Consider the following 25,768-nt stretch of genomic DNA (forward strand, 5'->3'; position numbering starts at 1 on the left):
GAGATTTTCCTGCTTCTTGCAGGGGGTTGGACTGGATGGCCCGTGTGGTCTCTTCCAACTCTACGATTCTATGATCTGCAATGTATAATTAATTCAGTGTAATGCCGTTTTAACTGCCATGGCTCAGGCCCCTTCCACACAGCTGAATAAAATCCCACACTTTCTGCTTTGAACTGGAATATATGTCAGTGTGGACTCAGATAACCCAGTTCTAAGCAGATATTGTGGGATTATCTGCCTTGATATTATGGGTTATATAGCTGTGTGGAAGGGCCCTCAATGCTATGGAATCCTGGGATTTGTGGAATCACCAGCATCCTTTGGCAGAGAAGGATAAAGACCTTGTAAAACTACAACTTCCATGATTCTATAGGCATGAACTATCGCAATTAAAGTGGTTTCAAACTGCATTAATTCTACACTGTAGATGCACCCTTAAAACTCAGAGGAGCACAGTGACTCTCAGAAAATATTTTACTTGCATATATAGATAGAGATAGGTTATTTAATGCTTTTTTTGTGTCAGGAGCAACTGGAGTTGCTTCTGGAGTAAGAGAATTGGCCGTCTGCAAGGACGTTGCCCAGGGGATGCCCGGATGTTTTGATGTTTTACCATCCTTGTGGGAGGCTTCTCTCATGTCCCCGCATGGAGCTGGAGCTGAAAGAGGGAGCTCATCCGCGCTCTCCCCCGGGTGGGATTCGAACCTGGCAGCCTTCAGGTCAGCAATCCAACCTTCAAGTCATGAGGCTTTTATCCCCTAGGCCACCAGAGGCTCCTATTTAATACTTAGACCATAGGTATTTTACATATAGAGACAGACAAATAAATACATAAAAACCAGATTATAAATACTATACAAGATACACCATTAAAATACTATATAAATACTATATTAAGCCTCCCTTTAGGGAGATGGGGTGGGATATAAATAAAATTATTATTAAATCATTAGAATAATTAACATTTTACATAAACCGATGGCAAAATGCACCCATACTGTATGAATTGGTACTTCCATAGGTAAAAACCAAGTAGAATTCAGTATTATTAAAATTTAAACAGGAAACTCTTTGGATAGAAACAGCCACACCATGATTTGGTAACAGCATTACCAAAAGTGTCATATATTTGCATATATATAGTTTGCGTCTGAATAACCAGACCACTGTGTAGCCGATACCCAAGTAATAGAAAGCAGGATTGCTAGAGCTTGTAGACCCTGCTGAGCAAACCCGAATCTTTGTTAAATGAATATACATAGTACTGTAGAAGCCTAATTTTTCTGTAAACAGACTTTTAAGCTGATACTGATCATGCATGCTTTCATCCGTTTAGCCACTTTCTGAATACGCTGTGATCCAAGTCAATGTTTCGCCGAAATGGATCCTGATTCCTCTGCCTCGGCTGCTGGGACAAGGCTCCACTCCTCTGATGCATTTAGGATCCACAGTATTTGCTTCCTACTAATGAGAAGAACACAGGGATTTTACACCAAAGATGCTGGCTTTGTTTATAGGAAAAACATGGGGATCCTGAGGAAGCTCATATGCCAGGTAACAGCTGATGTTGTCTCCCATTACTATGCCACACAATACAGGGCATTACATCTGGAAGGCAGGTAGCATTCCGGATATTTTATATGTTTATGGCTTTGTTAGCTTGAGTCAAAACAGTGTTGAAGGATGTTAGGATGTTAGGAGTTGCATGTCTGGAGAGCTGTATTTTTCCTTCCATGGCATTACAGATCCCTTGAACTTTTCTGCAAAGAAATTTTAAATCCTCATTTTGTAGTCTTCTGCAATTCCTACACAAATATATTTCCCATGAAGTGAATGCATAACACTGGCCTGAACACATTTTGGTACCTCAAATGCTGGCCCTGTTTCTTGATTTATTTGACCTGCTGGTTCCAAAAAAATGGCACTGGTTTCCCCCTATCGGCTCTAGTTTTTGAAGCATGCCAATAGCCAGTGGCCATCTGCTTGCACATTAAAAAGCATGATAAACCTATCTAAGAAACTAGAGCTGATGCTGTTTATCCAAAGCCATTTTCTGAATCCCCTACTTGGAAATCCAAAACATGAAACTTTTGGCCGTCACTCAGCCACTTCCACCTTCAAGTTGGAGCCCCCAGATGGCGTAGTGGACTAAGTGACTTGAAGGTTGGGTGGCTGACCTGAAAGCTGCCAGGTTCGAATCCCACCTGGGGAGAGTGTGGATGAGCTCCCTCTATCAGCTCCAGCTCCATGCGGGGACATGAGAGGAGCCTCCCACAAGGATGGTAAAAACATCAAAACATCCGGGCGTCCCCTGGGCAACGTCCTTGCAGACGGCCAATTCTCTCACTCCAGAAGCAACACCGGTTGCTCCTGACACGAAAAAAAAACAAACCTTCAAGTTGGCGGCTGTGGCACTCCTTCTCAGATCCTCAGTCTCTTTCCAGGCTCTGTCCCATTATGAGGACAAAAAGTGTATTATATGGTCAGTGTAAACTTGTATTTAACTGCATTATATGAGTCTTGCATTGAACTGCATTATGTGAGTTTACCCTAACCGTAATAGTAATATTTTTCCTATTTTCGCCTTTCAAATTCTGACCCCATCTGCACTTGCAGTGTGGAAATAAGAAAACACATGATAATATTCTAGAGTGGGCGGGCAATAGGAATGGAATTTGAAAGGAAGAAAGTACAGCATGGAGAAAACAATGAGGACACAAGTATCCTGAATAAGACAAGAGGTGAAGACGGATGAAAAGACAGAGGTGAAGAGGAATGAAGATGGATATGACGGATTAGGAAAGAGATGTGGAATGAGAAATAAGAACAGAAAAGTGGGGAGGGAACAGAGGAGCAAGGAGGTGAGAGCATACCACAGCTTCCACCTCCACAGGAAGTAGGACTGCTAGAACACCAGAGTTGGAAGCTGGAGTATATGTAAATCTGTTGGAAGTCCTCATCTCCCCACTTACCGTGCAGCAGCCACTGTGATCTACAGGGGCCTATTTCATTGCAGTTTATGCAGAATATAGTCTATCAAAGACACAGTAGCTTTACACAGATGAAAGAGGAAATGTAAATTTACTCTTATTCAGCAGAGTCAAAAACATAAAATTGTGGCATTGTATTAAAAATAAATCCTACAAGGTAACAAACTTATATGGTCCTTGATGCATCACAAAACACAGAGCATGACTTTTCCAACTCCCAAAGGAGAGAGCCAGTGTTTATCCTAAAACACACCCAGTTATACTTTACCAGGTGTAGACCAAACTTACTGACCTTAATTAGCATTTGCATATAATGATCACCAGCATGAGTTTTTTCCTTAACACATATATTTACTTCAACCTTGGTGTTGATGCTTGCAAAAACTCACCCCCTTCTCAGTATACTTTAAAATATGTCCCTTTCACTTTATAAGCAGCTGGCTGGTGGCCCCAGATTTCTCAAGCAAATGACCTCTGATGCAAGGGAGAATTGTGAGAATTACCCTGTTTCTGCCTATCTGGCCAGAAATTGCTCACAGGAAGATGGGTTAGGAACACCAGCAAGCAGCTGCCCAACTGACAGAGGAACAAATCTTCTTGATTGCAATGGCTGCTTCACAGTAAGTGGGGATTGGGAGCATTGGGGTGTATTTACCTCATAGCATAGAGTTATGCAATTTGCACATAAATAAGTCCTCAACAAGATCCTGACCACAGTTACTCAATATTTCGGTTCTGTCATGAGTCACCATCGGTGCAATCCTATGTGTGTTACAGAGAAACAAGCCTCACTTTATTCAGGGGCATTTACTGCAAGGTAAACGCAGCACGTACATTGGAACTATGCAGAGAAGATTGACAAGGACACTGTGTGACAGTGCTGTGCAAATTCATGAAATGATCCACTTTTTTTTGAATTTTAAATTATGTTTTAAATATAGTTTTCAATGCTTTATGTTTTAATTTTATTTTTTCCATTTGATTTTACTATTGCTGCCCTATTTGATTTCCATTTCTGGGCAGAAATTTTGTGTATAAATGTAACAAAATAAGAAAGTGCACACAGAATTGCATCCTGTGTTTTGTGTGATCTGTGGAATTTTATTCCCAAAGGAACAAGCCTACTAGTCAGTTATTCTCCTGGGAAAGGAAACAAGCTGTATTGAGATAATTTGATTTTACTTTAACTGTTTTTTGTTTGTGTTTAATTGTTCCAATATAGTTTAATTATGTTTTAATGTAAGGTAAAAAAAATATGTTTTAATTATATTGTAATCGTTTTAATTTATAAGCTGCCTGGAGTCCCAATCTTGGGGAAAAAACAGGATATAAATAAGGTTAATGATAATGGATTGATAATAAAATAATGAACTTCCAAAATGTATGACAGATGGAGGTTGAGAACCATGGATTCATGATTGTTTGGTTAGACTTTCTATTGAAAGACATGCTGTTATTCATAATCTGCAATGCAAAATATAGACAACAATCCCTTCGATACAAATACTTTAAAAAAATGAATTCAGTATGCAAAACAGTTTTTTCACACTGATATCCTACTTTTGTGTAGAAGAATAAAATAATAAAAATAAATGATCCTGTATTTCTAGGAACTTTTAGTATTGTGACGAAGATATCTTTTACCTTTTCAATAAAATAATACATATGATTAACGCTTATGAACATTTTCAATTTCTAATCCATAGGATTTTCTTTGTCACTGTGATTTATTTCAGGAAAGTACAACATTCAGGAATGTTTGGACTAAGCATTCAACATCTCCAATAACTTATCAGAGTGGAAAGATCTATTTGGAAAATTATCGCTACTGTCTGAGCAGGTAGCTATAAAAACATAAATCTCTATCTGAAATGCACTTTTCTTCCAAAATTTGCAAAAACCTAAGTAATATTGCCAGGAAAGTTATCCCACACAAAGGTGGGTAAATGTAAAGGTTTCCCCTGACATTAGGTTTATTCATGTCCGACTCTGGGGGTTGGTGCTCCTCTCCATTTCTTAAGCCAAAGAGCCGGCGTTGTCCGTAGACACCTCCTAGGTCATGTGGCCAGCATGACTTCATTACCTCTGGAGAGGTACCTATTGATCTACTCACATTTGCATGTTTTCAAATTGCTAGGTTGGCAGAAGCTGGGCCTAACTGCAGTAGTTCAACCCGCCTCCCGGATTCAAACCAACAACCTTTCAGTCAGCAAGTTCAGCAGCTCAGTGGTTTAATCCGCTGCGCCACCAGGGGGCCTATCCCACACAGAAATCTTTATAAAATGCAGGGCTATAAAGTATTAACAAGAGCCAGTGTGGCGCAGTGGTTTGAACATTATGCTATAATAATAATAATAAAAACAATAATAATAATAATAATAATAATAATAATAATAATAATAATAATAATAATAAACTTTATTTATACCCCGCCACCATCTCCCCAATGGGGACTCGGGGTGGCTTACATGGGGCCATACCCAGAACAATACAACATCATAGAATATAAATAGAACAACAAATCATAACACATTAAACAATACAATAAAATATAATATACACTACATTAAGCAAAATCAAAAGAACAATAAAACCAAGGGCGGGCCACATGAACACTAGGTTAAAAACTCGGGGTGTGAAAGGGAATAGGAATAAACCACAGAAAACAGGGTCATAAAGTAGGGTCATAACTCTGAGGATTATGTTTCAGTTCCTCACTCAACCATGGAAACCCAGCAGGTAATTTTGGGCAGATGTTCTGGATTACAACTACAGTAGAGTCTCACTTATCCAACATAAATGGGCCGGATAAGTGAAAATGTTGGATAATAAGGAGGGATTAAGGAAAAGCCTATTAAACATCAAATTATGTTATGATTATACAAATAAGCACCAGAACATCATGCTTTTCAACAAATTGATAGAAAAAGCAGTTCAGTATGTAATAATTACTGTATTTATGAATTTAGCACCAAAATTTCGCAATTTATTGAAAAATTGACTACAAAAACATTGACTACTAAAAGGCAAACTGCCTTGGATAATACAGAACCTTGGATAAGCGGAGCTTGGATAAGCGAGACTCTACTGTATTATCAGCCCCAGCCATAAAAGGCCTTGAAGGTTGGAATAGTTGGGCAAACCCCCTGGAAACATCTGGTTAGTGGCCACAATGTACATGGGCCTCTTTGGAAAAGGGAAAAGGGACAGTTACTCCTTTGCTAGAAGGAGATATGATAAAGAAAAGATAAGTGAAAGGTCCCTCTGTTCTGAATAAGGATAAACGACAATGCCACTAAAGCTGGGAGAAAGACTTGAAAGCCTCTACATAAAATTGGGGAATGATTGTTAATAATAGTGCATAATATGTGCATATTTCTTTTGAATAATGGAAAGTAAAACACTTAATTTCTCCTTTTTTCTCCCTCTACCTGTCAGCATTACACCAGAGCCAAGGATAATTTATCAAATGCCAGCATGCCCCAAATCAGAAAAAATAGAGGATGTTTTATTATTGGAATGCCCAGTGGTAAGATTCTTTTTTTTTAAACAAAACAATTTTGCTTAGCAGAACATGTGTCAGACTCCCTTGTGTCCTTTTCATTGTATTTCCCCCCTCCACCTTTTAATTAGAGGCCCAACAAATGCACTTGTCTCTGAGGAGCAACTTTTGGGACTGAAATAAGCAGTACTGTATATTTTATGGATTGCTCTGTTATTTACATATTTATAAGAATCTCTTGGTAACCTGGATCAAATACACTATACATGGAAGAAAATCCATCACTAGGTGACCTTCCTTTCAAGATAATGGAGGCTGAATATATATATATGAAATATCTCAAAGAAAGGTAGTTGATGGCTTGGAAAGCAAAATCAGATACATGCTCTGTAAATTTAAAAAATGAAACTGTTAAAACTGTTTCTGGCACAAGATATTGTGCCGTCGGCCCTCTGTATCCACGGATTCTGGATCCAGGCATTTAAACATCCATGACTTCAAAATATTCCAAAAATAAAATTCCAAAACAGCAAATCATGGTTTTGCCATTTTATATGAGGGACACCATTTTGCTGTTTTTTGATTTTTATTAATTAATTAATTTTTATTTAGATACATTAACAATTTTCAAAACAATTAACATTTTACAAACACATAACCCTGCCACCGAGGCCTGAACAAGTATCATTTCCTTTACCATAAGATTTATAAGTCATCCATTAAACAAATGTCATATCTAAAATTCCTGACCAACAAGGTATTGTTTTCCTTTTTCACTTTCTAGAACATATTTATTAAAAACTGACCAGTATAAATCAAAATCAGATCTATTAGTTTCTCCCCTGAACACCCTCATTTCCATTGATAATTTATCATTTAAGGCTACATTCTATACCTCCCCATACCATGCTTCCAGTGTGATATTGGTTACTATCTTCCAATTCCTTGCAATTATACGTCTCGCCACTGTGAGTAAAATAATCACCAATTCTTTCTTTTCCATTTCTAAATTCAACTCTGTGGCGTCCATTAATAATGCTAACCTAGCATCCGGAGTGATGTTTAATCCTATAATGTTACTGATTTCTATAAATATGTTGTTCCAAAAACTTCAACTGGGGACATTCCCACTATAAATGAAAATATGCATGCCACGTCTCCAACAGAGATTACTTTGTTTCCTCTCTATCTGGTGTAGTTTAACTGGTGTGGTATACCATCTCCTTATGACTTTGTATACATTTTCTTTTAATCTTATTGACAGATTCTTAACCACTCTCTACTTGAGAACTCTTTTCCAATCGAGATCTGTCAGAGGCCCTAGGTCTCCTTCCCAGAACTTTTCTAACAGCTTCAGCCCAATTTCTTCCCCTATTAATCCATTGTATATTTTCCCAGTTAATCCTTCCCCTGATATTTCTTGCTTTTTAAGTTTACTTAGCCATTCTTCATATTTATTCCTCTCTCTACATCTGGGATTTTTACCTAACCAATCCTTGGTTTCCAATTATTGCCTCTCAAACCAATTCAGGACACCTTGTTGTTCTAACTTGTTAAACTTGCCCCTCGAATTTTGTATCCATTCTTTCCAAAAAAGAGCAGTTTCCACCTCCACTAATTTTTTATTCTTAAGTTTAATTCCCAGGTCTTCCGGGGAATTTTCCAGTAAGACTATTGGGGCTAAGGGAGAAACTTCTGGAAATATCTTGTTTTTTTAACTTAGCCCATGTCTCCATAACATCTTTAGCCAGGTTGTTTCTACATCCCTTAATTACTTTGCCAGTTATCGACATGAAAAACATTTCCCCATAATCTCTTTGCCAACATTTTCCTTCCAATTCCTGCCAGATTAATTTAGGTTCCAAGAGCAGGTTAAACACTCCCTTTAATATATGTGTCTCATAATAGGTTTTTAGTTCTGGTATTCCTAATCCCCCTAATTTCTTTGGAATGTACCATAAACCTCTTGGTAGCCTAGATCTTCTAGTTCCATTACAAAATTCATTAACTAATTTCTCCCATTTTTAAAGATCAACCTCTGGTAATTTAATAGGTAACATATTACAAAGGAAGTTAAATTTATATAATATTTTCATTTTTAAAATGGTGATTCTGCCGAACCTTGAGAGATTATTTTTTTTATATTCCAGTAGTCATTCTTGGATTTCCCTAAATAATCAAAATTTATTTTTTTAACTCTGAATAATTAATAGGTATTGTAACTCCGAAGTACTTAATTTTGCTTCTAATTTTAACCCTAAATTGATCCATTATTTTCTCTTTGTTCTTTCCCTCCAGGTTTATTGTCATTACCTCTGTTTTCTTCCAATTAATTATTAGACCTGTTATTTTTCCAAACTGTTTTAAATGTAGAGTTATCGGATGTAGTGCTCTATCTGGATTCCTGACTGTCAAAAACATATCATCTACAAATAAGCTAATTTTGATTTTGTTGCCCACTTCCATTCCCTGTATCTCCTTATCTTTCCTGATCGCAGAGGCTAGTAGTTCCATAACTAAAATAAATAGTACAGGAGAAAGAGGACAACCCTGCCTTACTCCTTGTTTAATACTAAAAGATTCAGTACCCAAATCATTAATTATGACTTTAGCCCTGTTTTCTGAATATATTTGTTCTATTACTCATATATGTTGGAAACCCTATCCAAAACCATATTTTTTAATCAGAGATTTCAACACTGTCCAACCCACTGTATCAAAGGCTTTATATATATCCAATGCAATAATGCCTACCTGAGCTTTCTCGTTTTTGGCACTCTCTATAATATTTATCACTCTACGGACCAAGTCAGGTATTTGTCTTCCCCTAACAAACCCACATTGGTCCAGGTTAATATAATCCTCAACAAAAAATTAATCTATTTGTCAAAATTGCCATGAAAATTTTTGCGTTTTAGTTAATTAGAGAAATAAAGCGATAAGAGTCTAATATTAATTTATCCTTTCCAGGTTTAGGTATCAATATTATCCTGGTATGTTTCCATGAATTTGGTATGGGTTTCCCCCTCAATATTTTGGTGAACAACCTCTGAAATTTGGGTACTAGAAATTCTATATAAATTTTATAAATTTCAGCTGGAATACTGTCTTCGCCTGGCAACTTACTCTTCCTTAATTTGTTTATCGTGTCCTTAATTTCTCTTGTGTTATAGGTTTCTCCATTTCCTTACTGTGTGTCTCAATTTCTTGCCTACATTTTGTTCCAGATATTTCTCCAGCTCGGCTATATCCACTTGTTTGCTTCTATACAGGGGACACCATTTTGCAATGTCATTGTATATAATGGGACTTGAATGTGCTTGGAACCAAACCCTAATGAATACTAAGGGCTCACTGTAGTAACAGGATGGCTAGAGTATGGCAGAGTGGGATTGTATCTCTGTATACTGTGTGTACAAGGATAGGAACCCTGAGGCCTTCCAGATGTTTTGGACTACTACCCTCAGAGTTCCTTGGCCTGATAGGAATTTGAAGGCTAATTTATTGAATAGAGCACTTAGAAGGATTCCTGTCAGTGAGAACCAAGCTTTTTACTGTTTGATGTATAGGTGCAAGCTATCAACATGGTCTGAAGCTGAGATGTTTTAGGCCAGACTAGAGCTCATTCACACTTAAAGTGCTATGATTCAGTTTCAGTTACCACAGCAATATTCTAGGGAATCCTGGGACTAGTAGGTTAGGAAGGAGTATTTAGAGTCCCATCCAGGGAGTTCTAGTGCCTCACCAAATAGCAAATCCCAGAAACTGTGACAGTCATAGTGGAATTATAGCACTCTAATTGTGTAATGTGAAAGAGCCCTGCTCTTAGGTTAAATAAACATGTGAGATTGGTGAGCTAGCTATTTCTTTTCTGTTGGTCCTTCCATCATTTATTGAATCCAGAGCAAAGTGTGTAGACTCGCCATACATGTCAATATGCTGTGGTGGGGGGTGGGGGGTGGGTGGGAATCAGTATTGTGAAATATTTTATGTAATTAAATCCTTTCAATGCAGGGTGAAGTACTGCCCAATCCATCAGACTACAAACCTTCGTTGGCAGTTTTGACAGCTCATAACTGGCTTTTACGTCTCTCTGCAACTACAGGAGAAATACTTGAAAAAGTTTATCTTGCAGCCCACTGCAAATTCAGGTAATAAAGGTAGGCTTTCTAGAGCACTTGACTAGCAAATTACTTCTTTTGGCTGAAATCCTGAATCCATTTACTGGAGCAGCTGGTGGTTAACAATTTCCTTTCAGATGTTGCTGAAATGCAAACCAAACTCCACCCCCCTGTTTTCTTTAGCTTTGGCTATATTGGAGAGGGCCGCTGGGAACTGAAGTTCAAAACATGGACCACATAATTCCTACTTCTTTACTCAGAGAGACTTGCATACAACCTATTTTATATATGTCTTCAGTTTAGAGTACATTGAATTGCAAGTACTTCCCATGAGAGTATTTAGCACTGGCCTGATTGTGAAAGGCCTCTCAGATTGTGAAAGGCCACTGCTTGGTCATAGAAAATTCAGAGAATCAACAAGAGTTGATAGCTACTTTAATCCAAAAGAAATGGTCCTGGGTGGCCTTAATCATATCCTTTCTTGGTCAAAGAACTCTTATGCATCTCTAGCACTTCCCATCTTACAAATAGGCTTTGCTTTGTACGAAATATTCCACTCTCTTTTCTCCTGTCTCAACCACCAAATCCCATCAGCTGTATCCATCTTAGCTAGTGGTAAGGAGTTGTGTAGAACATCTGGAATGTCAAAGGTTCTTTATGCTTGGCATTTGAAAGAGATATTCATAGTAGGCTGGTCAGTCTTTGGTGGATTTGACACATTAGCCAGCACTCCAGATGCAAGGTACCTTTATTTATATGGTTCAATTCGCATGTCTATGAGGGATATGTTTCTGAACTTACAGTGGAAACAGGAACCCATGGATAATAGAGAGAGAACCCTATTGAAATGAATGACTTCCTCAAGAAGTTAATATAGAATGTCACTGGAGGACCTAGAAAATTCCCTAGGAGGCATTCTTTCTAGGAAGTTGCTATATCCCCCAAGTTAATTCTGTGATAACTTGCTGAAGAAGCAGATCACAAAATCTCCCGGAGAACCTAGAAAATTCTTAGAGTGGACACATTTCATTGGATGTAGGTAGCTGAAATTGTGGATACTGGTTCAATGAGTATGAAGTTTTTTAAAATATAGAACTTTAAAAAAATATGGCGTTTAGTCTTTCCTGAAATATATTGTATGGTCAATTTACTCTTTACTCTCAATAGATACCTGAGCTGGGACACCCCACAAGATGTCATGGTTGTTAAGTCAATTCAGCAGAAGCATCCAGGGGCTGCAAGGCAGGTATGTTGTCTTGAAAGGAAAAGATTCAAAGAAAAAAACTTAGTGAATCAGATTAAAGGCCTGTCTAGACCAGTGTTCTAATAGAGCCAACTTGTTACAGGTTTCTGTATGGAAAGGTTGTTAAATGATCAGGAGCATGTCAACATCCAATATCCTGTTAGTGATATGTGCGAGCACAAGTCTATCTTATGCCCGTCTTTTTCCTCTTTTTGCTATTCTTCAAACAACGATTCCATGGTTGGTAGAGAGCATGAGGAATCAGAGAATCACATTGCGATGCCCCATAGTCAGATGTAGAGCAGTGACATGACCTGCAGAGACCTCAGTAGAAAAAGAGGAAAGATATTATTGCTCTGTGTCTACATAGGAGGAAAGGCAGCTGCTTTTCTATTTCCCCTCACCTCGCAAATCACAAAATAGCGTGTCACGGTGGGAGACTCTTGAAAGATGACCTATATTAAAGTTCCATCCTTAGACCTTTTACAGTATGCTAGGTGATGCAGGATCTCTGCCTATGTATGCAAAACAGTGTATATGCATGTGTGTAAATATGCATGAATTTATTTATTTATTTAATTTATTTCTCACCTTTTTCCATGGCTCGAGATGGGATACAGTATAGATTAAAATACAATATATAACTAAAATACATAGAACTACTTAAACACTTAAATGAAAAACACACACTCACATAGACATCAAACTAAAACACAAACCCTTAGACATCAAAATTATCCATATCTGTAAAAGTATTTATTTAAAATTCATTGTTTAAAATCAACTGGGTATACCTACTGGAAGACATAGATCTTTAATTCTTTCTAAAATTCAGACAGAATATCTTACTGTGGGTCATTCCACAGTCTAGGAGTATCCTGTGTGTCTTAGGACAAGAAAGAAGATAATTCATATTTGTGTATTTCTTTGTCGTGCCGCACAAACTCATATATAATTATTTATAGTATGCTTCTACCTAGGCAGGTGTCCAGCAGTCTGTGCTTTTTGTTCTTGCTGTCTTCAGAGTTCTGCCACTTTCGTTTATTGGAATGCTAGAACTGGACAAAAAAGTAAGTTTCCTTGCTCAGTGATTATCTCTTGCCTTGTAGTACCAGAATATGGATCAGAATACATCAATACAATTATTCTTTCTTCTTGTAACCCATTAGAAAGCTCAATAGCCTTTTCTCCTGGTTATGTCACATTTGTTCAAAGAAAAGCCAAGATCTGATATTTCGTTATACTTTTACCCATTTGTCATACGCTATAGACACTACTCAAAAAAATTAATAAATGCATTCTTTGCACATGAAGAACAACACTGTGACCCCATCCAAGCACCAGTCACTTTCTATTGCCATGTTAGGAAAAGTAGGCAAGATCTGGAATGAAAATATGGCACTAGGTGAGAGGCTTAATTCTTCCCCATGTTGCCATTTTTTCAGATGAATATAATTCCCTGTCCCTCAAGTTGCTGTTTGGTATAGAAAATGTATGTATCTCCTATGTGGAGATTTTAGCAAGTGCAAGAGACTTCTACTAATCTCTATGCTTATGAAATGTTTTCTCTTTTTTTAAACCAGTTCTTTGGGAACAGCATGACAGATGCTTCGATGTCGGACAGCATGTTGATTGTGACTCACAGTACGGGTCTTGTCAGACTCTATAGCTTTCAAACTATCTCTGAGCAGGTAAGGAAATAGTCTTACTTAGCAGTAGTGATACAGCAACATGTGGCATACTAAGGCAGCACAATTGACAGTATTTGGACAGACGGCAAGGAGGAGTCAACAGAGGAATGGGAGAGATGATTGTGAGAAAGGATAGATATGAATTAATATAACCAGCAGCTCTACCTGTGTCTGATATGTATTTGGTTTCTGAGCCATATATAAAGTAAAACAACAGAAGCATGTAGGAGGAAAGAAAATATTTTAGTGGGGTATTTGTTGTTTGTGTGACTGCGTGCGCTATCTGTAGACTTATGGTGGCTATGAATTTCATAGGGTTTTTTTGCGTAGAGCAGAGGCATATCTTGCTGTTTGTAGAAAAGTTATTCTGCCACTGGAAGTTTAGGACAACTGGCAGAATATAGTCTTTTTTACTGCTTTGGCCAATTGAACTGGGAGAGCAATCATTTCCATCCTTTGCTGCAAACATTCTGTGCTTTCCAAAATTGACTAAAGAGGGTTTAGGTATTTCCCTGGAACGGAATTTGGATAGACAGGAAAATAAAGGAAGGAGAAGGTCTTGCTGGCTTCTGCCTATGTACTATTACCTAAAACCATCATACATTTTGCCCCCTAGTTCACCTATGTTATTATTATCTGTATTAATATGAAAACATGATTTATTAAATAGAGAATGCCACCCTCTGTCTCATGAGGGATCGGTGCAGCCCCCATTTTCCAATAGTTGCCCATCCCAGTGCAAACTAGTGCAGTATGGCTCAACCTAGTAGCCTCTAGATGGTCATTGACTGCTAGTTGATGATCTTGAGAGTTGTAGTCCAACATGTCTAGAAAGTGCCAGGCTTGAGGAGACTTGTACAGAATAATCTTGTCCAGAATCTTGTCCAGTAGCCTTCAAATAGAAATCTTCTCTGGATTTTAGATCACTTTTCTCAGGCAACGCTTTTTGCGAAGTGAACAATATGAGAGAAAAGGCTTTTCATCAGCATAACTCTTTTGGATTCAAGCCTAGTGCATTAATAAAGGCTTGAATTACAGTGGACTTCAAATAAAGGCTTGAATTACAATGGGCCTACCCTTTGCAGAAAGATTTGGTTCTGTGAAAAAATGGGAACAGCAAGAACCAAAATATTATTAAATTACAGTGACATGAATGCACATGTTTAGGGCATCTATGTTCACACCACTGTGTTCACACCCATTTACTAATATAGGGCATGATGTTCCCACTCGCCGGAAATCCAGTACATATATATTTTTTTTTAATTATTATGCACTACAAAGTAAGAAGCGGAGGCGATGGTAATAATAATTACAATAATGAATAATAACAGGCATAAACACATTTGCCCAGGAGTAAGTTGCTCTCATGTATCACTTAGTTCACAATGGGTTAAACCCTTGTGAACTGCTAACCTTTTCCCATCAGAACTTAATATATGTTGCAAATAATTAATCAGATTTGTGTTGTTTTTAGTTCATGCTGCAACGAGTGGACTTGGGACAGGAATACAACTGGAATGGCAAAATTGGGATTGTGGGAAAATACCCTTTTGGTATTCCATATAACATTAAAATAACAGGTATTTATGAAGATTAATAGTTGTATCAATGCAGTGAAATAAAAAATGCTAGTTCTCTCAGTAACACTGATTTTATAATATGTGTTCTTTCCTAATCATTCTGCTCTGTTTTGTTTTGTTTAAAATATGTATTCCATAAGTCTTTTCATGTAATCACAATATTGCTTCTATTTATATATATCTACCCATGAGTAAGCCTCGTTCAGTTTGATGGGTTCTATTTCGTATTAAGTTAGTAAAGGATTTCAGCACACACACACATACGCATACAGTAGAATCTCACTTATCCAACATAAACGGGCCGGCAGAACGTTGGATAAGCGAATATGTTGGATAATAAGGAGGGATTAAGGAAAAGCCTATTACACATCAAATTAGGTTATGATTTTACAAATTAAGCACCAAAACATCATGTTATACAACAAATTTGACAGAAAAAGTAGTTCAATACGCAGTAATGCTATGTTATAATTACTGTATTTACGAATTTAGCACCAAAATATCATGATATTTGAAAACATTGACTATAAAAATGTGTTGGATAATCCAGAACGTTGGATAAGCGAATGTTGGATAAGTGAGACTCTACTGTATATATATATATTTGAGACTGCTATCCCGTCCCATATGTATGTCTTTTGTCAAGGGGTACAGCATTAAAAATCACCCAATAAAATGTCAATTTAAAATCACACTGTATATAAAACATGCACTGTTGGTGAGAGTACTAATGTTGACCAAATAAATCCTGGTCAAACGACACTTAGGCAAATAATCTGGGGATAGAATTGTTCCATAGTTAGTCTTAAAGAAGGCGAGTCTGGGAAAGATTTATACAGGAATTTAAATGACGGGACCACATGATTCTTATCCATCCTAAGGCTGCCTGGCTAATATTTAGGTCATTATCTGATTTTCATTTTGTTTTATATTCCCATTAAAAATAATGCCAGTTTTGGCAGCTAATAAACATAAACTAATAAAAAATATTGTGAATATATGACCAAGATATGTCTACAATGTAAAAAGCCCACTTGGTAATGTCTTGGTAGCGTGAAGATTGTGGCAATGTCCATTTGTCAGATCCAGAACAATGAGGGCCCAAATAGCAAATGGCATCTTTAGACAAAGACAGTTTGTCTATTACACTTTGTGAGCCATAAATTGGGACAACAGATCAAAGATTCCAGGAACCTAATTTAGTAGAGAGCCTTTTTACAATGTTAACTATTAACCATTTTAATCTGTTGTCTTACTGAAACATGAGCAAATCTACTGTAAATCACCTAGTGACTTTGCAGTAAATGTGCCCCATATCTTCCGTTTGCACATCTTTATCTGTGCACATCTGTAGACAAGCTGTTTTTGAAGAAAGGTGACTACTCTTCTATAATGGTCACCGAATACCCCCTAATACATTTTGGAGTGGGGGCTGTCCCTTCATGTTTGCCTGATAGAAGCAATTTTGTTAGTGGGGTGCCCACGTTTGATCCTGACTACAGTCAACCTTCTAAAATTTGCTGGGATTAGGGGCACATGAAAAACCATTAGAAAAATAGCTATTTTTAACCCGAGAAATCTAGGTTGTCTATCACAGCTGGAAGCTGATCACAAAATGGCATTGGGGCCTTAGAGTAACAGTAGGCAGATTTTGGCCCTCCAGGTGTTTTGGACGTGAACTGACATAATTCCTAACAGCCGGTAAACTGGCTGGGATTTCTGGGAGTTGAAGTCCAAAACACCTGGAGAACTGATGTTTGCCTATGCCCTCCTTACAGAGTCCTAAAGACATGTTCTGTTGAGAAATCTCTAGGTCCTCCACTATAAATGGAGGTAGCTGATCATAGCATTACACTGGAGGATCTAGAGATTCCTAGAGAGAACATTTTGAATCAAATCCTTTAATGTGGAGGGTTGACTATACAGACTCTAAGCACTCTGTGTGTGCTCAGTCTTTTAAGGTTTTACCCAGAAACATATGGAATGATAAAGCTGGTCCTCTCAGTAGGATTCTTAACATCCCATGCTATCCACAGGTGCTCCTGACCTGCTTTTTGAGGTGTCTTCCCTGGAGAGCACATTTCAGATTGGAGGATTCCCCTGGCATTACATCATCACTCCTAACAAGAAAAGTCAAAAAGGAATCTTCCATGTTTGTTCTCTGAAAGACCACACTTTGGTAATAGTTTCACAGGATTTTACACACCTGCCTTATGAAAGACAGGAGAATCAAAACTGGTTTTCCACATGTGTTTCCCTGATTATCCATTTCCTCAGATAGTTGGTATAGATGACTTTTAGTATTAAATTCCCCTGTCTCTATGTGTGTAAAACAAAGCCCTAAACAGTGTCCAGATTGCATTCTAATAATGGCAGACTTGGGTATGAGATGGATAATCTATTAAGAGGGCAAAATATCTGTTCCCATGCTCACATATGGAAGCTTTGCCATTGGAAGGATAAATGTTTTATGGCAGTATATTTAGAATTAATGTTGTATGTCCTCAATTCATTTCTGATTTATGATGCCTCTGTCACAGAATAGAGCAACGTTCCTTGCTAACATTTGTTCAGACTGGGTTTGCCATTGCCTTCTTTAGCAGAGAAATTCTGACTTCCCCAAGGTCACCCAGTGGGTTTCAGTGGCCGAATGAGAATTTGAATTCTACGGAGTTGTAATCCAGCACTCAAACCAGTACAAGCAGTCCCAGAGTTATAAAAATTTGACTTACAAACTACTCATAGTTAAGAAGAGAGGTGAGACAACAGGAAGTTAGAGAAATCTACCTCTCGGAAGGGGAAGTCACTCCTGAAAGAGTTATTAGGTTTCTCAACTAAAGCTTTATCATCAACCTTGGTTTCCACAACAAGTCACCATTTTCTAAATCCAATGATAGCATGGATGGAAAGTGAGGTGAAATCTTTTGAACAGGGACACAGACTGCAAAACAAACACCACAAGGATGTTAACCCTTCTCTATGCTATCCAAAACTAATAAACAGGGTGTCCATAAAGCCTCTTTACCATTTAAATGGTAAAGAGACCAAATGGTAAAGAGACTTTATGGACACCCTGTGTGTGTGTGTGTGTGTGTGTGTGTGTATATATATATATATATATATATATAATTTATGTGTGTGTGTGTGTGTAGCTGGAGTTACACTTAAAAATGTACCTGTTTCTGTCAAGAGTCAGACGCCAATTAGCGAACAAAAATAGAGTTTATTCAGCAGATAAGCCAAAAAGTAATGTTAACACAGAAAAAAACTTGAAACACTTCACTATCATTGCTTCAAGAGCAGTTCAAACAAAATATAATTCAGCAACACAAGCAGGTAAAAACAAAGCTAAACAAACTTAGTGCAAACTGCACTTTCTGAGTCCAAGCCCTGCCAGCCGGCTCTGTAGTTTTCAAAGGAACAGTTCCCAAAAGAAAACACCAAATTGGTCAGGAAACAAACAAACAAACTAAGAATGCAGTAGACTGCTTCCACAATGTGGATAAAGCCGAAGGCTCCAAAAGGATGGTGAAAAGACGTCGTCCGGGATTCCAAGGTCAGGTCAGGAGATAACAGCGGTGTCCAAAGAGCAAGCCAGGAGTCAAAAGCCGATAGTAGTCATCAATCACAGGGCGAAGGCAGTAGCAAGGTCAAATTCCGATCCAAGGTCTGAAGAGGGTGCAGTCATCCAAAACAGGTCCACAATAAGACACAGCGAGAGCCAAGCTAGGTGATAACAGCAGATTCAAATCATAGTCCAAGTCCAGTCTTCATGGAAACACAGAGATCCCAATGGCGCCTCAGCAACACCTTGCCACATGCAAAGTGCAGTGGCCAAACATTCCCATTTTATTCCCCTTCCTCCTGGGTGACCAAACACTCACACCCAAACACCAGGTGTCCCAAATCTACTCAGAGTCTGAGCTCCACACAGCTAGAGCTCGTGGATCTGGAGTACCTAGCAATTCGTCGGAGTCCCAATCATCCTGCCCACACTTAGCCCCATGAACACTTAAAGAACCATCCTCCCTTCTCCAAGCATCCCAATTGGGATCAGCTCCTGCAGAAACCCCAGGTTCAGAAGTATCCATAGACCCCAAATCCCCAGACATCTCCAGTGGCTGTGCCCATTCAGTGCCCGCTTCCCCAGCCACCACCTGTTCCTCAGCATCCATTTCCCCATCTGAATCTTCCTCAGAAGATCCCCCATATAGCTCTCTAAGTCGCTTCCTGCGCAACTCCTCCAGTGAACCCTCATCACGAGGGTTTTTTCTTCCTCTTCGAATTCCATCCCCATCAACCATAATCCCCGAAGGCGCAGTCACAACAGTTTCGATTTACAAACAAATTCAGCTTAAGAACAAACCTACAGACCCTTCTTGTTTGTAACATGGGGATTTCCTGTACTCCACTCTCTCATTTAGGGTATTAATAATATTTTTCATTATAATGAGAGCATTCTTTTTTATTTTTTTTTATTAATGAAAAACACTAACTGATTTATCATTTCATTGAAATGCTATAACAAAGAATGCCATATCTGATGTTTCTCATAATTACATTTCTCAGATGTTACTTCTTAACATTCATCTTAATTTTAAAACATTTATTTCTACTTTCCCTGAGAAGTGCAGAAATATGTATGCTATGGGGAAAAAAAGTCACACCAAATAATCCCAAAGCATTCTTCATCATGTTCTTATTCAAGAGGATATTAAACAATATGTTGGAAATATAAATTTTATAATAGTCAAACTTTCCATTTTAAACATGAAATCCCCATACTGAAATTGTGTTTCCTTCTAGAAACTTTTTAAAGGGTTCCCAGTCCTTCGCAAACTCCGAAGCGTCTTTTGACTGAAGGTATCCTGTCAGAATGTCAATCTCAACCACCTCTGCCACTTTCACAATTCCTCCACATCTGGTGTTTCCTCCAATTTCCAAGCCCACACATAAACGATTCTCACATATGTTGTCATCAGAGTGAGGAATTTGTCATGTGTCTTCTAAAGTGATCTGTCTGTTATTCTTAGTAGGAATGCCTCTGGGTTCATAAGTATTTTAAGATTTAGTACTTTTTCAATAGTTTTATGGCTCTCAATCCAAAAGTTTGTTTGCCTTTTTGCAGGACCACCACATATGGAAAAACGATCCTGTTGCTTGTTTGCATTTCCAACAAGTATTTTTCAATTGTGGCTGTATTTTGGCTATTTTGATAGGTGTCATATAGGATTGATAAAACATTATGTAGTAAATTTCCAGAAGTGAATAGTTTCTGAATATTTTAATTTTTCCTCTCCAGAGGTGTTCCCATTCATCTAAGCTGATCGAACGGCCAATATTTTTGGCCCATTTTATCATCCATTCCTTGACATATTTGTCTTCTGTGTGTAATTTTAGCAGGAGATTGTAGAGCTTAAATACTTGTTTATTTCTTAATTGCAGTATCTTGTCAAGAACAGTTTTTTCTTCTTCAAATCCTATCAGTGCATCCTTTTGGTATTGATGAAGTATTTGTGCATAATCAAACAAATTCTGTACTTGTTTTCAGTTGGAGGTTGCCTCATATTTTCTTGAGTATATGTTAGCCATCTTTTGCTACCCTTAGAACATGTCCTTTGCTTGAAGGTTTTCTGAATTGAAGTCCATTGTGGTATCTTTGTATGAAATTTTCTTTTATGCATGTTCCAAGTTTTCATCAGGATTTTCCTAATTGGGTGTTTGTTAAAGTGTGAATCTTCTGCCACTTTTCCATAAATTAAGTATGCATGTAAGCCAAATGTTAAACCTTCTCCTTCAAGAGGTATGAGGCTTTGATTGTCAAGATGGATTCATTCTTTTAGCCAGTTCAATATAGCTGCTTCTCTATATAATTTTAGGTTTAAGAGGGCCAGTCCTCTTCTTTGATAGCATCTTGAAGATTTTTCATCTTTATTCTAGGTCTCTTCTCTCTCCAAATAAATCTTATAAATTCAGTAAATTATTTTCCCTTGATATCAATTGGTATATTCTGGAACAAGAAGAATAGTCTGGGTAGAATGTTCATTTTTATTGCAGCTATCCATCCTTGGAGAGAGATCTCCAAATCCATCAATTTTTTCAAGTATTTTTTTAAAAATCAGATTTTTTCCTAGTTATTTTTATAAAGATCCTTGTTATTCATTGTTATGTTTATTCCTAAATATTTTGCTTGGAAAGTTGTTTTGATTTCTATTTCTTGTCTTAGTTCTTCTTTTCCAATTATGCTGTATCAAAAAGTGTTACATGCCTTTTAGCTCCAAACGTTTCTTTTCCACTTCTAGCTCATCCTTTTTGTTGTTACAAACAATCCAAATTACATTTCTCACTAGGTGAGAAATAGCATCTTTGCGTTCTAAATCACACTATGCCCTAGAAGTAGGAAATATAGATTAAAATGGAAAAAATACATTGTTAAGGTTATCATGGAATTGTGTTTCAGAAGACTATTGGATGTCACTTCTGTTTCTTTCTGGTTTAGGCCCTGGGCAAAAAAGCTTTCCGGTGCTTCAGACTGGCCCAGAGGAACCAGAATAGCATGACATGTTTTACTGGTGATTATTGGCCAATTTATACTGATCAATAAAAATGGGCATGAGGGACAGCCCTGGAGGTTGTCCATGGGGAGGGTTTGAGAAGGAGTCCTCAAACTTTTTAAGTGGAGGGCCGGTTCACAGTCCCTCAGACTGTGGGGGGCCAGATTATGATGAAATGGATGTTGTTGTGTGCCTTCAAGTCGTTTTAGACTTAGGTCAATCCTAAGTCTAAAGTTTAGGACAGGGGCCAGGTAAATAAACTTGGAGGGCTGCATCTGGCCCATGGGAATTCGTTTGGGGACCCCTGGCTTTGAGTGTAACCTCCACAACAGACTAGATATCTGAATAACAGCTTAACTATGGAGACAGTCCTCACTGAACTTATCACCACTGGGAGATAAATTGGCCACAACAACAATGATCATAATGGTTTGTGTAATGCTTATGATCTACATCAGTAGGGGATTTATCTGCCCAAATTAAATCACATATCTTCAAGTAACCAAGATAGTTCCTTGTATAAGATAATGAATAATACTGTGATTTATCTATGTCCCACCTTTCCATCATAAAAGGGACTGAAAGCACAATTTTAAACATACCAATATTTAATACAGCACCACAAAGAGCCCTTTTCAGTGCAACCAAGGTCAGTTGCTAAAGACCCACTTGAATCACATGGTAATTTCCTGCCACAAGATATACTGGATTTAGCCCATTTGTAGTGAATGAATGATCAGATCTCCTAGGTGAACAATCAGGATACAAACATCATGTCAGAATTTTGTATTGCTAACATGTTATGTGTTCTGTTCAGTGTTTGTTCCAGATATCCCGAACCTTCTGTTCCATTATTTCAGGCAAAGAATGGTGTACAGGAAATGAAATGTTGCTCATTGGAACCTGACTGGATAACTTTCCACCCAGACAGTTCTGGAAGGATACTACACGTGGGACCAAATTTGATTAAGTAGGTGTTTGCTAAAAAATTGCCAGTGCTAAGCTGTGACAAAACAATCATCCAGCCCTTACCAAGAAATTACTAAGAAATTATGTTTTTGAACAAGATTCCCCTTTTCTTTCTTTCTTTCTTTCTTTCTTTCTTTCTTTCTTTCTTTCTTTCTTTCTTTCTTTCTTTTTTTTTGTTTTTGCTGATGCCTTTCAAAAAGGGTCAATAGATAAATCCATGGCAGATAGCTCTATAACAATGGTATTCAACCTGTGGGTTCCCAGATATTTGGGACTTCAGCTCCCAGAAATCCTGACAGCTGGTAAACTGGCTGGGATTTCTGGGAGTTGTAGGCCTGGGGACCCACAGGTTGAGAACCACTGCCCTATAGCCTCAGTAGCTAAATGGAACCTCAGTTTACAAAAGCAATGTCCTTGTGACCACCAGATACTGAGGGCATACACAAGAAGGGGAGCTTCTGCTTTCACACTATTTTTTGATAGAGAATGCTAGATGGATTTGTAAAACCAATCTATTAGGGTTTTCTTTGATTCTGCAAGACATGAGAATAACAATCTTCTAATTTTCTATAAAATGGTAACTTTGATTTCCTAATTGTGTTGAGAGGGGAGAGTTGCACCTTGTTTCAAAAGAAAATTGTTGCTCAACAAGGAACAGCAATTTGCCTTTTTCTGCTGTGTGGATCTGGAAAGGACACTGAACCCATACAAATGACTTTGTAAGTTGCATAGATTCCTATCCTTGTTATAGACCATAACTGAAAAGAAGATTGGAAGCATCCTTATGCCAGGTCAGACTACTTATTGCTTGGTATTATCTTGTTGCCTGATAGCAAATCTCCAGGATCTTAAGCAGAATCATCTTTTGCAAAATTTGCTACCTAATCATTCCAGCAAAACTTGTCCTGTATGCAACAGACTGAAGCCCATCACCCCTTCCTTACATCTAAAAATATTGTCAACTATCCAAATCATTTGGGAGAAGAGGTAAAATTTTGCAGTCAACCAAGTCAAATCTAGCTGGAAATGGACAAAGCATATGATAGAGTCTTGGGTCCAGTGCTCATTTGAAAGGATGCTTAAAATTTACTTATTTGCAGCATTGTGTCATCTGGCTGGCTTTGTAATTCAGTTGTTCCTTCAAGCAATTTAAATCTACATTTCTCACAATGACTGCATAACTTACGTCTGGGTGAAAATGTGTTTCTATATTGTAACTTCTTTGGAATGAAATTCTCCTTAGTTTTCTTTTTTCCCAACAGAGTTTTGAAGCTGAAAGAAGTGGAAGGGAATACAGAACTGCAGAAAGTTACAGAAGATTTCATCATACAAGCCAGCAGGGAAAATAATGTGAGTCTATAACAAGAAAAATGTATCAAAATTCTACCTTTTTATTTTTGTGTGTTCTGTATGTTATAGAAGAACTAACCCAGAACTGAACTGAGAGGAAATTGTCTGAGATACATTATTGTCAGTGAACAGGTGCCTCTTCATAATTTGTAGACTTACATAAATTAGTTCTCTGTTATAGGTTAATTGTTGTAGAGTGAACTTTACAACAGGTCAGTGTGTGTTCTTTTCAGGGTAGCTGGTACTCAACATTCATCTGAGAGTTAGAAGATGGTAAAGAAACTTGTCTAAATCAACCTTGTTTGTCATAGCATTGTTCTTTCAAGCCACTTGTGTGGAAGCAAACTTCACAAATATAGTGCTAAAAAGATCTAGAAGTGGAATGAGGAACCTTTGTTAGCACATGTGGACAACAAGTTATTATTCTTGGAAGGAAAAACCAATCAGAGTCTTGACCAGTCACAGCGGAGGTGCCCATATTAGGATGGCATGTCTGAACAAGCTAAATTGCAGGTAGAAAAGTTTTTTAAAAAGCGAAAGATTTATATGATCTGAAAAGAAACCAGAGTATATTATTTATAGGTATTATTTCCAGCAGAAAAGTAAGTTTAAAATCCACAGCAGGAGGATCGTTCTTGAATAGCAAGAGATCCTTTCTAAACTACATACGGTAATTGAAAAGATAAAAATAGGCAGGGGATACATTGCAGCATGTCCTCTCTTCAAAGAGCAGGCTCAGTTTGTGCCAGTTTCTTTTCTTTTACAACAGTGGGAAGTCTTTTCCTGAACTCTGACTGACCCACACAGTGTGATTTGCCTATAATGTTATTGAGATGGATGGCTCCCAAAGGAAGGAAAAACAAGAAAGGAATACAACAGTATCCTCTCCCTCCCAGTCTTTATTGGGCAAGAATACAGCAAGCAAAAGTGCTGAACCTACTGTTTCTTTCATCACCTTTGGTTTTGGACTGCCACTCTTATCATCCTACCTTTGGTCTTGGGGGATGGGGCTAAAAGAAGTTGTAGGCCAAAACATCAGATGTTCCTTATTCCTGATCAAGACTATGACCACTGGGAATTACATTTGAAGACTGAATGTCTGCATTGCAACTTAAATGTAGGTCTACAAATCATGGTTTTCAGATACTGGTTAGGCAGTTTTCAAAAGTTAGCAGTACCAAATAAAAAAAAATCCTCCATGACAGTCTTTGATTTGATCAAGAATAAATTGCTTACATCAGAAAGAAATCAACTAAGGCATGAGTTACTACATTTTATAGTGTTTTTCAATTTTTTATTTATGCCAAGGAGAACTAAAACTGGAGCCTGGAAAGGGGTGAATTCATAAGAATTTGTTAGGTCTTTTTACCATAGCGTGTAGTCCTTGTACAAATTTCTTACTAAATCTATGCAGTTTGCTTGATCTGAACAGCAGACACGCAGGCAGCAGAAGTATCTTTCTTAAAACAGAAAGCTTTATCTTTCTTGTAGTGTAGCAGTACAAAAACAGTCTGTACAATGACAAGATCTCTCATTCTATTCACAACAAATTTTTGACGTAGCTCCAAAGTTGTACCACCGGGGAAAATGTTACATTTGCTGCTCCATTTTATAGAATCATACATTGCTTCATCCCTGCTTGCTAAAGCCCCTTCTGCACTGCCATCTAATCTAGATTATCTAATCAGATAATCCACATTATCTGCTTTGAACTGGATTATATGAATCTAAACTGCCAGATAATCCAGTTTAAAGCAGATAATTT

At 37.7% G+C, this 25,768-nt stretch overlaps 1 protein-coding gene across 4 annotated transcripts in view; it reads left to right on the plus strand.

Annotated features, from left to right (window-relative positions):
* The window catches only part of dcaf17 (DDB1 and CUL4 associated factor 17), a 38,370-nt gene that overhangs the window by 1,584 nt on the left and 11,018 nt on the right, over window positions 1-25,768 (plus strand). Inside the window, exons 2-13 of one of the 4 annotated variants that reach the window (XM_062964545.1) lie at window positions 1,337-1,554; window positions 3,425-3,610; window positions 4,727-4,830; window positions 6,429-6,519; window positions 10,507-10,643; window positions 11,781-11,859; window positions 12,837-12,926; window positions 13,440-13,547; window positions 15,025-15,130; window positions 17,167-17,309; window positions 22,545-22,654; window positions 23,916-24,003. In XM_062964545.1, coding sequence (XP_062820615.1) covers window positions 1,381-1,554; window positions 3,425-3,610; window positions 4,727-4,830; window positions 6,429-6,519; window positions 10,507-10,643; window positions 11,781-11,859; window positions 12,837-12,926; window positions 13,440-13,547; window positions 15,025-15,130; window positions 17,167-17,309; window positions 22,545-22,654; window positions 23,916-24,003 — 1,416 coding nt within the window. In that variant the 5' untranslated portion in view covers window positions 1,337-1,380. The remainder of the gene's footprint in view (window positions 1-1,336; window positions 1,555-3,424; window positions 3,611-4,726; window positions 4,831-6,428; window positions 6,520-10,506; window positions 10,644-11,780; window positions 11,860-12,836; window positions 12,927-13,439; window positions 13,548-15,024; window positions 15,131-17,166; window positions 17,310-22,544; window positions 22,655-23,915; window positions 24,004-25,768) is intronic. The other 3 variants (XM_008118870.3, XM_008118871.3, XM_062964565.1) reach the window with 3 other exon arrangements.

The sequence above is a fragment of the Anolis carolinensis genome, chromosome 1, assembly GCF_035594765.1.
Source record: "Anolis carolinensis isolate JA03-04 chromosome 1, rAnoCar3.1.pri, whole genome shotgun sequence".
Taxonomy (NCBI): Eukaryota; Metazoa; Chordata; class Lepidosauria; order Squamata; family Dactyloidae; genus Anolis; species Anolis carolinensis.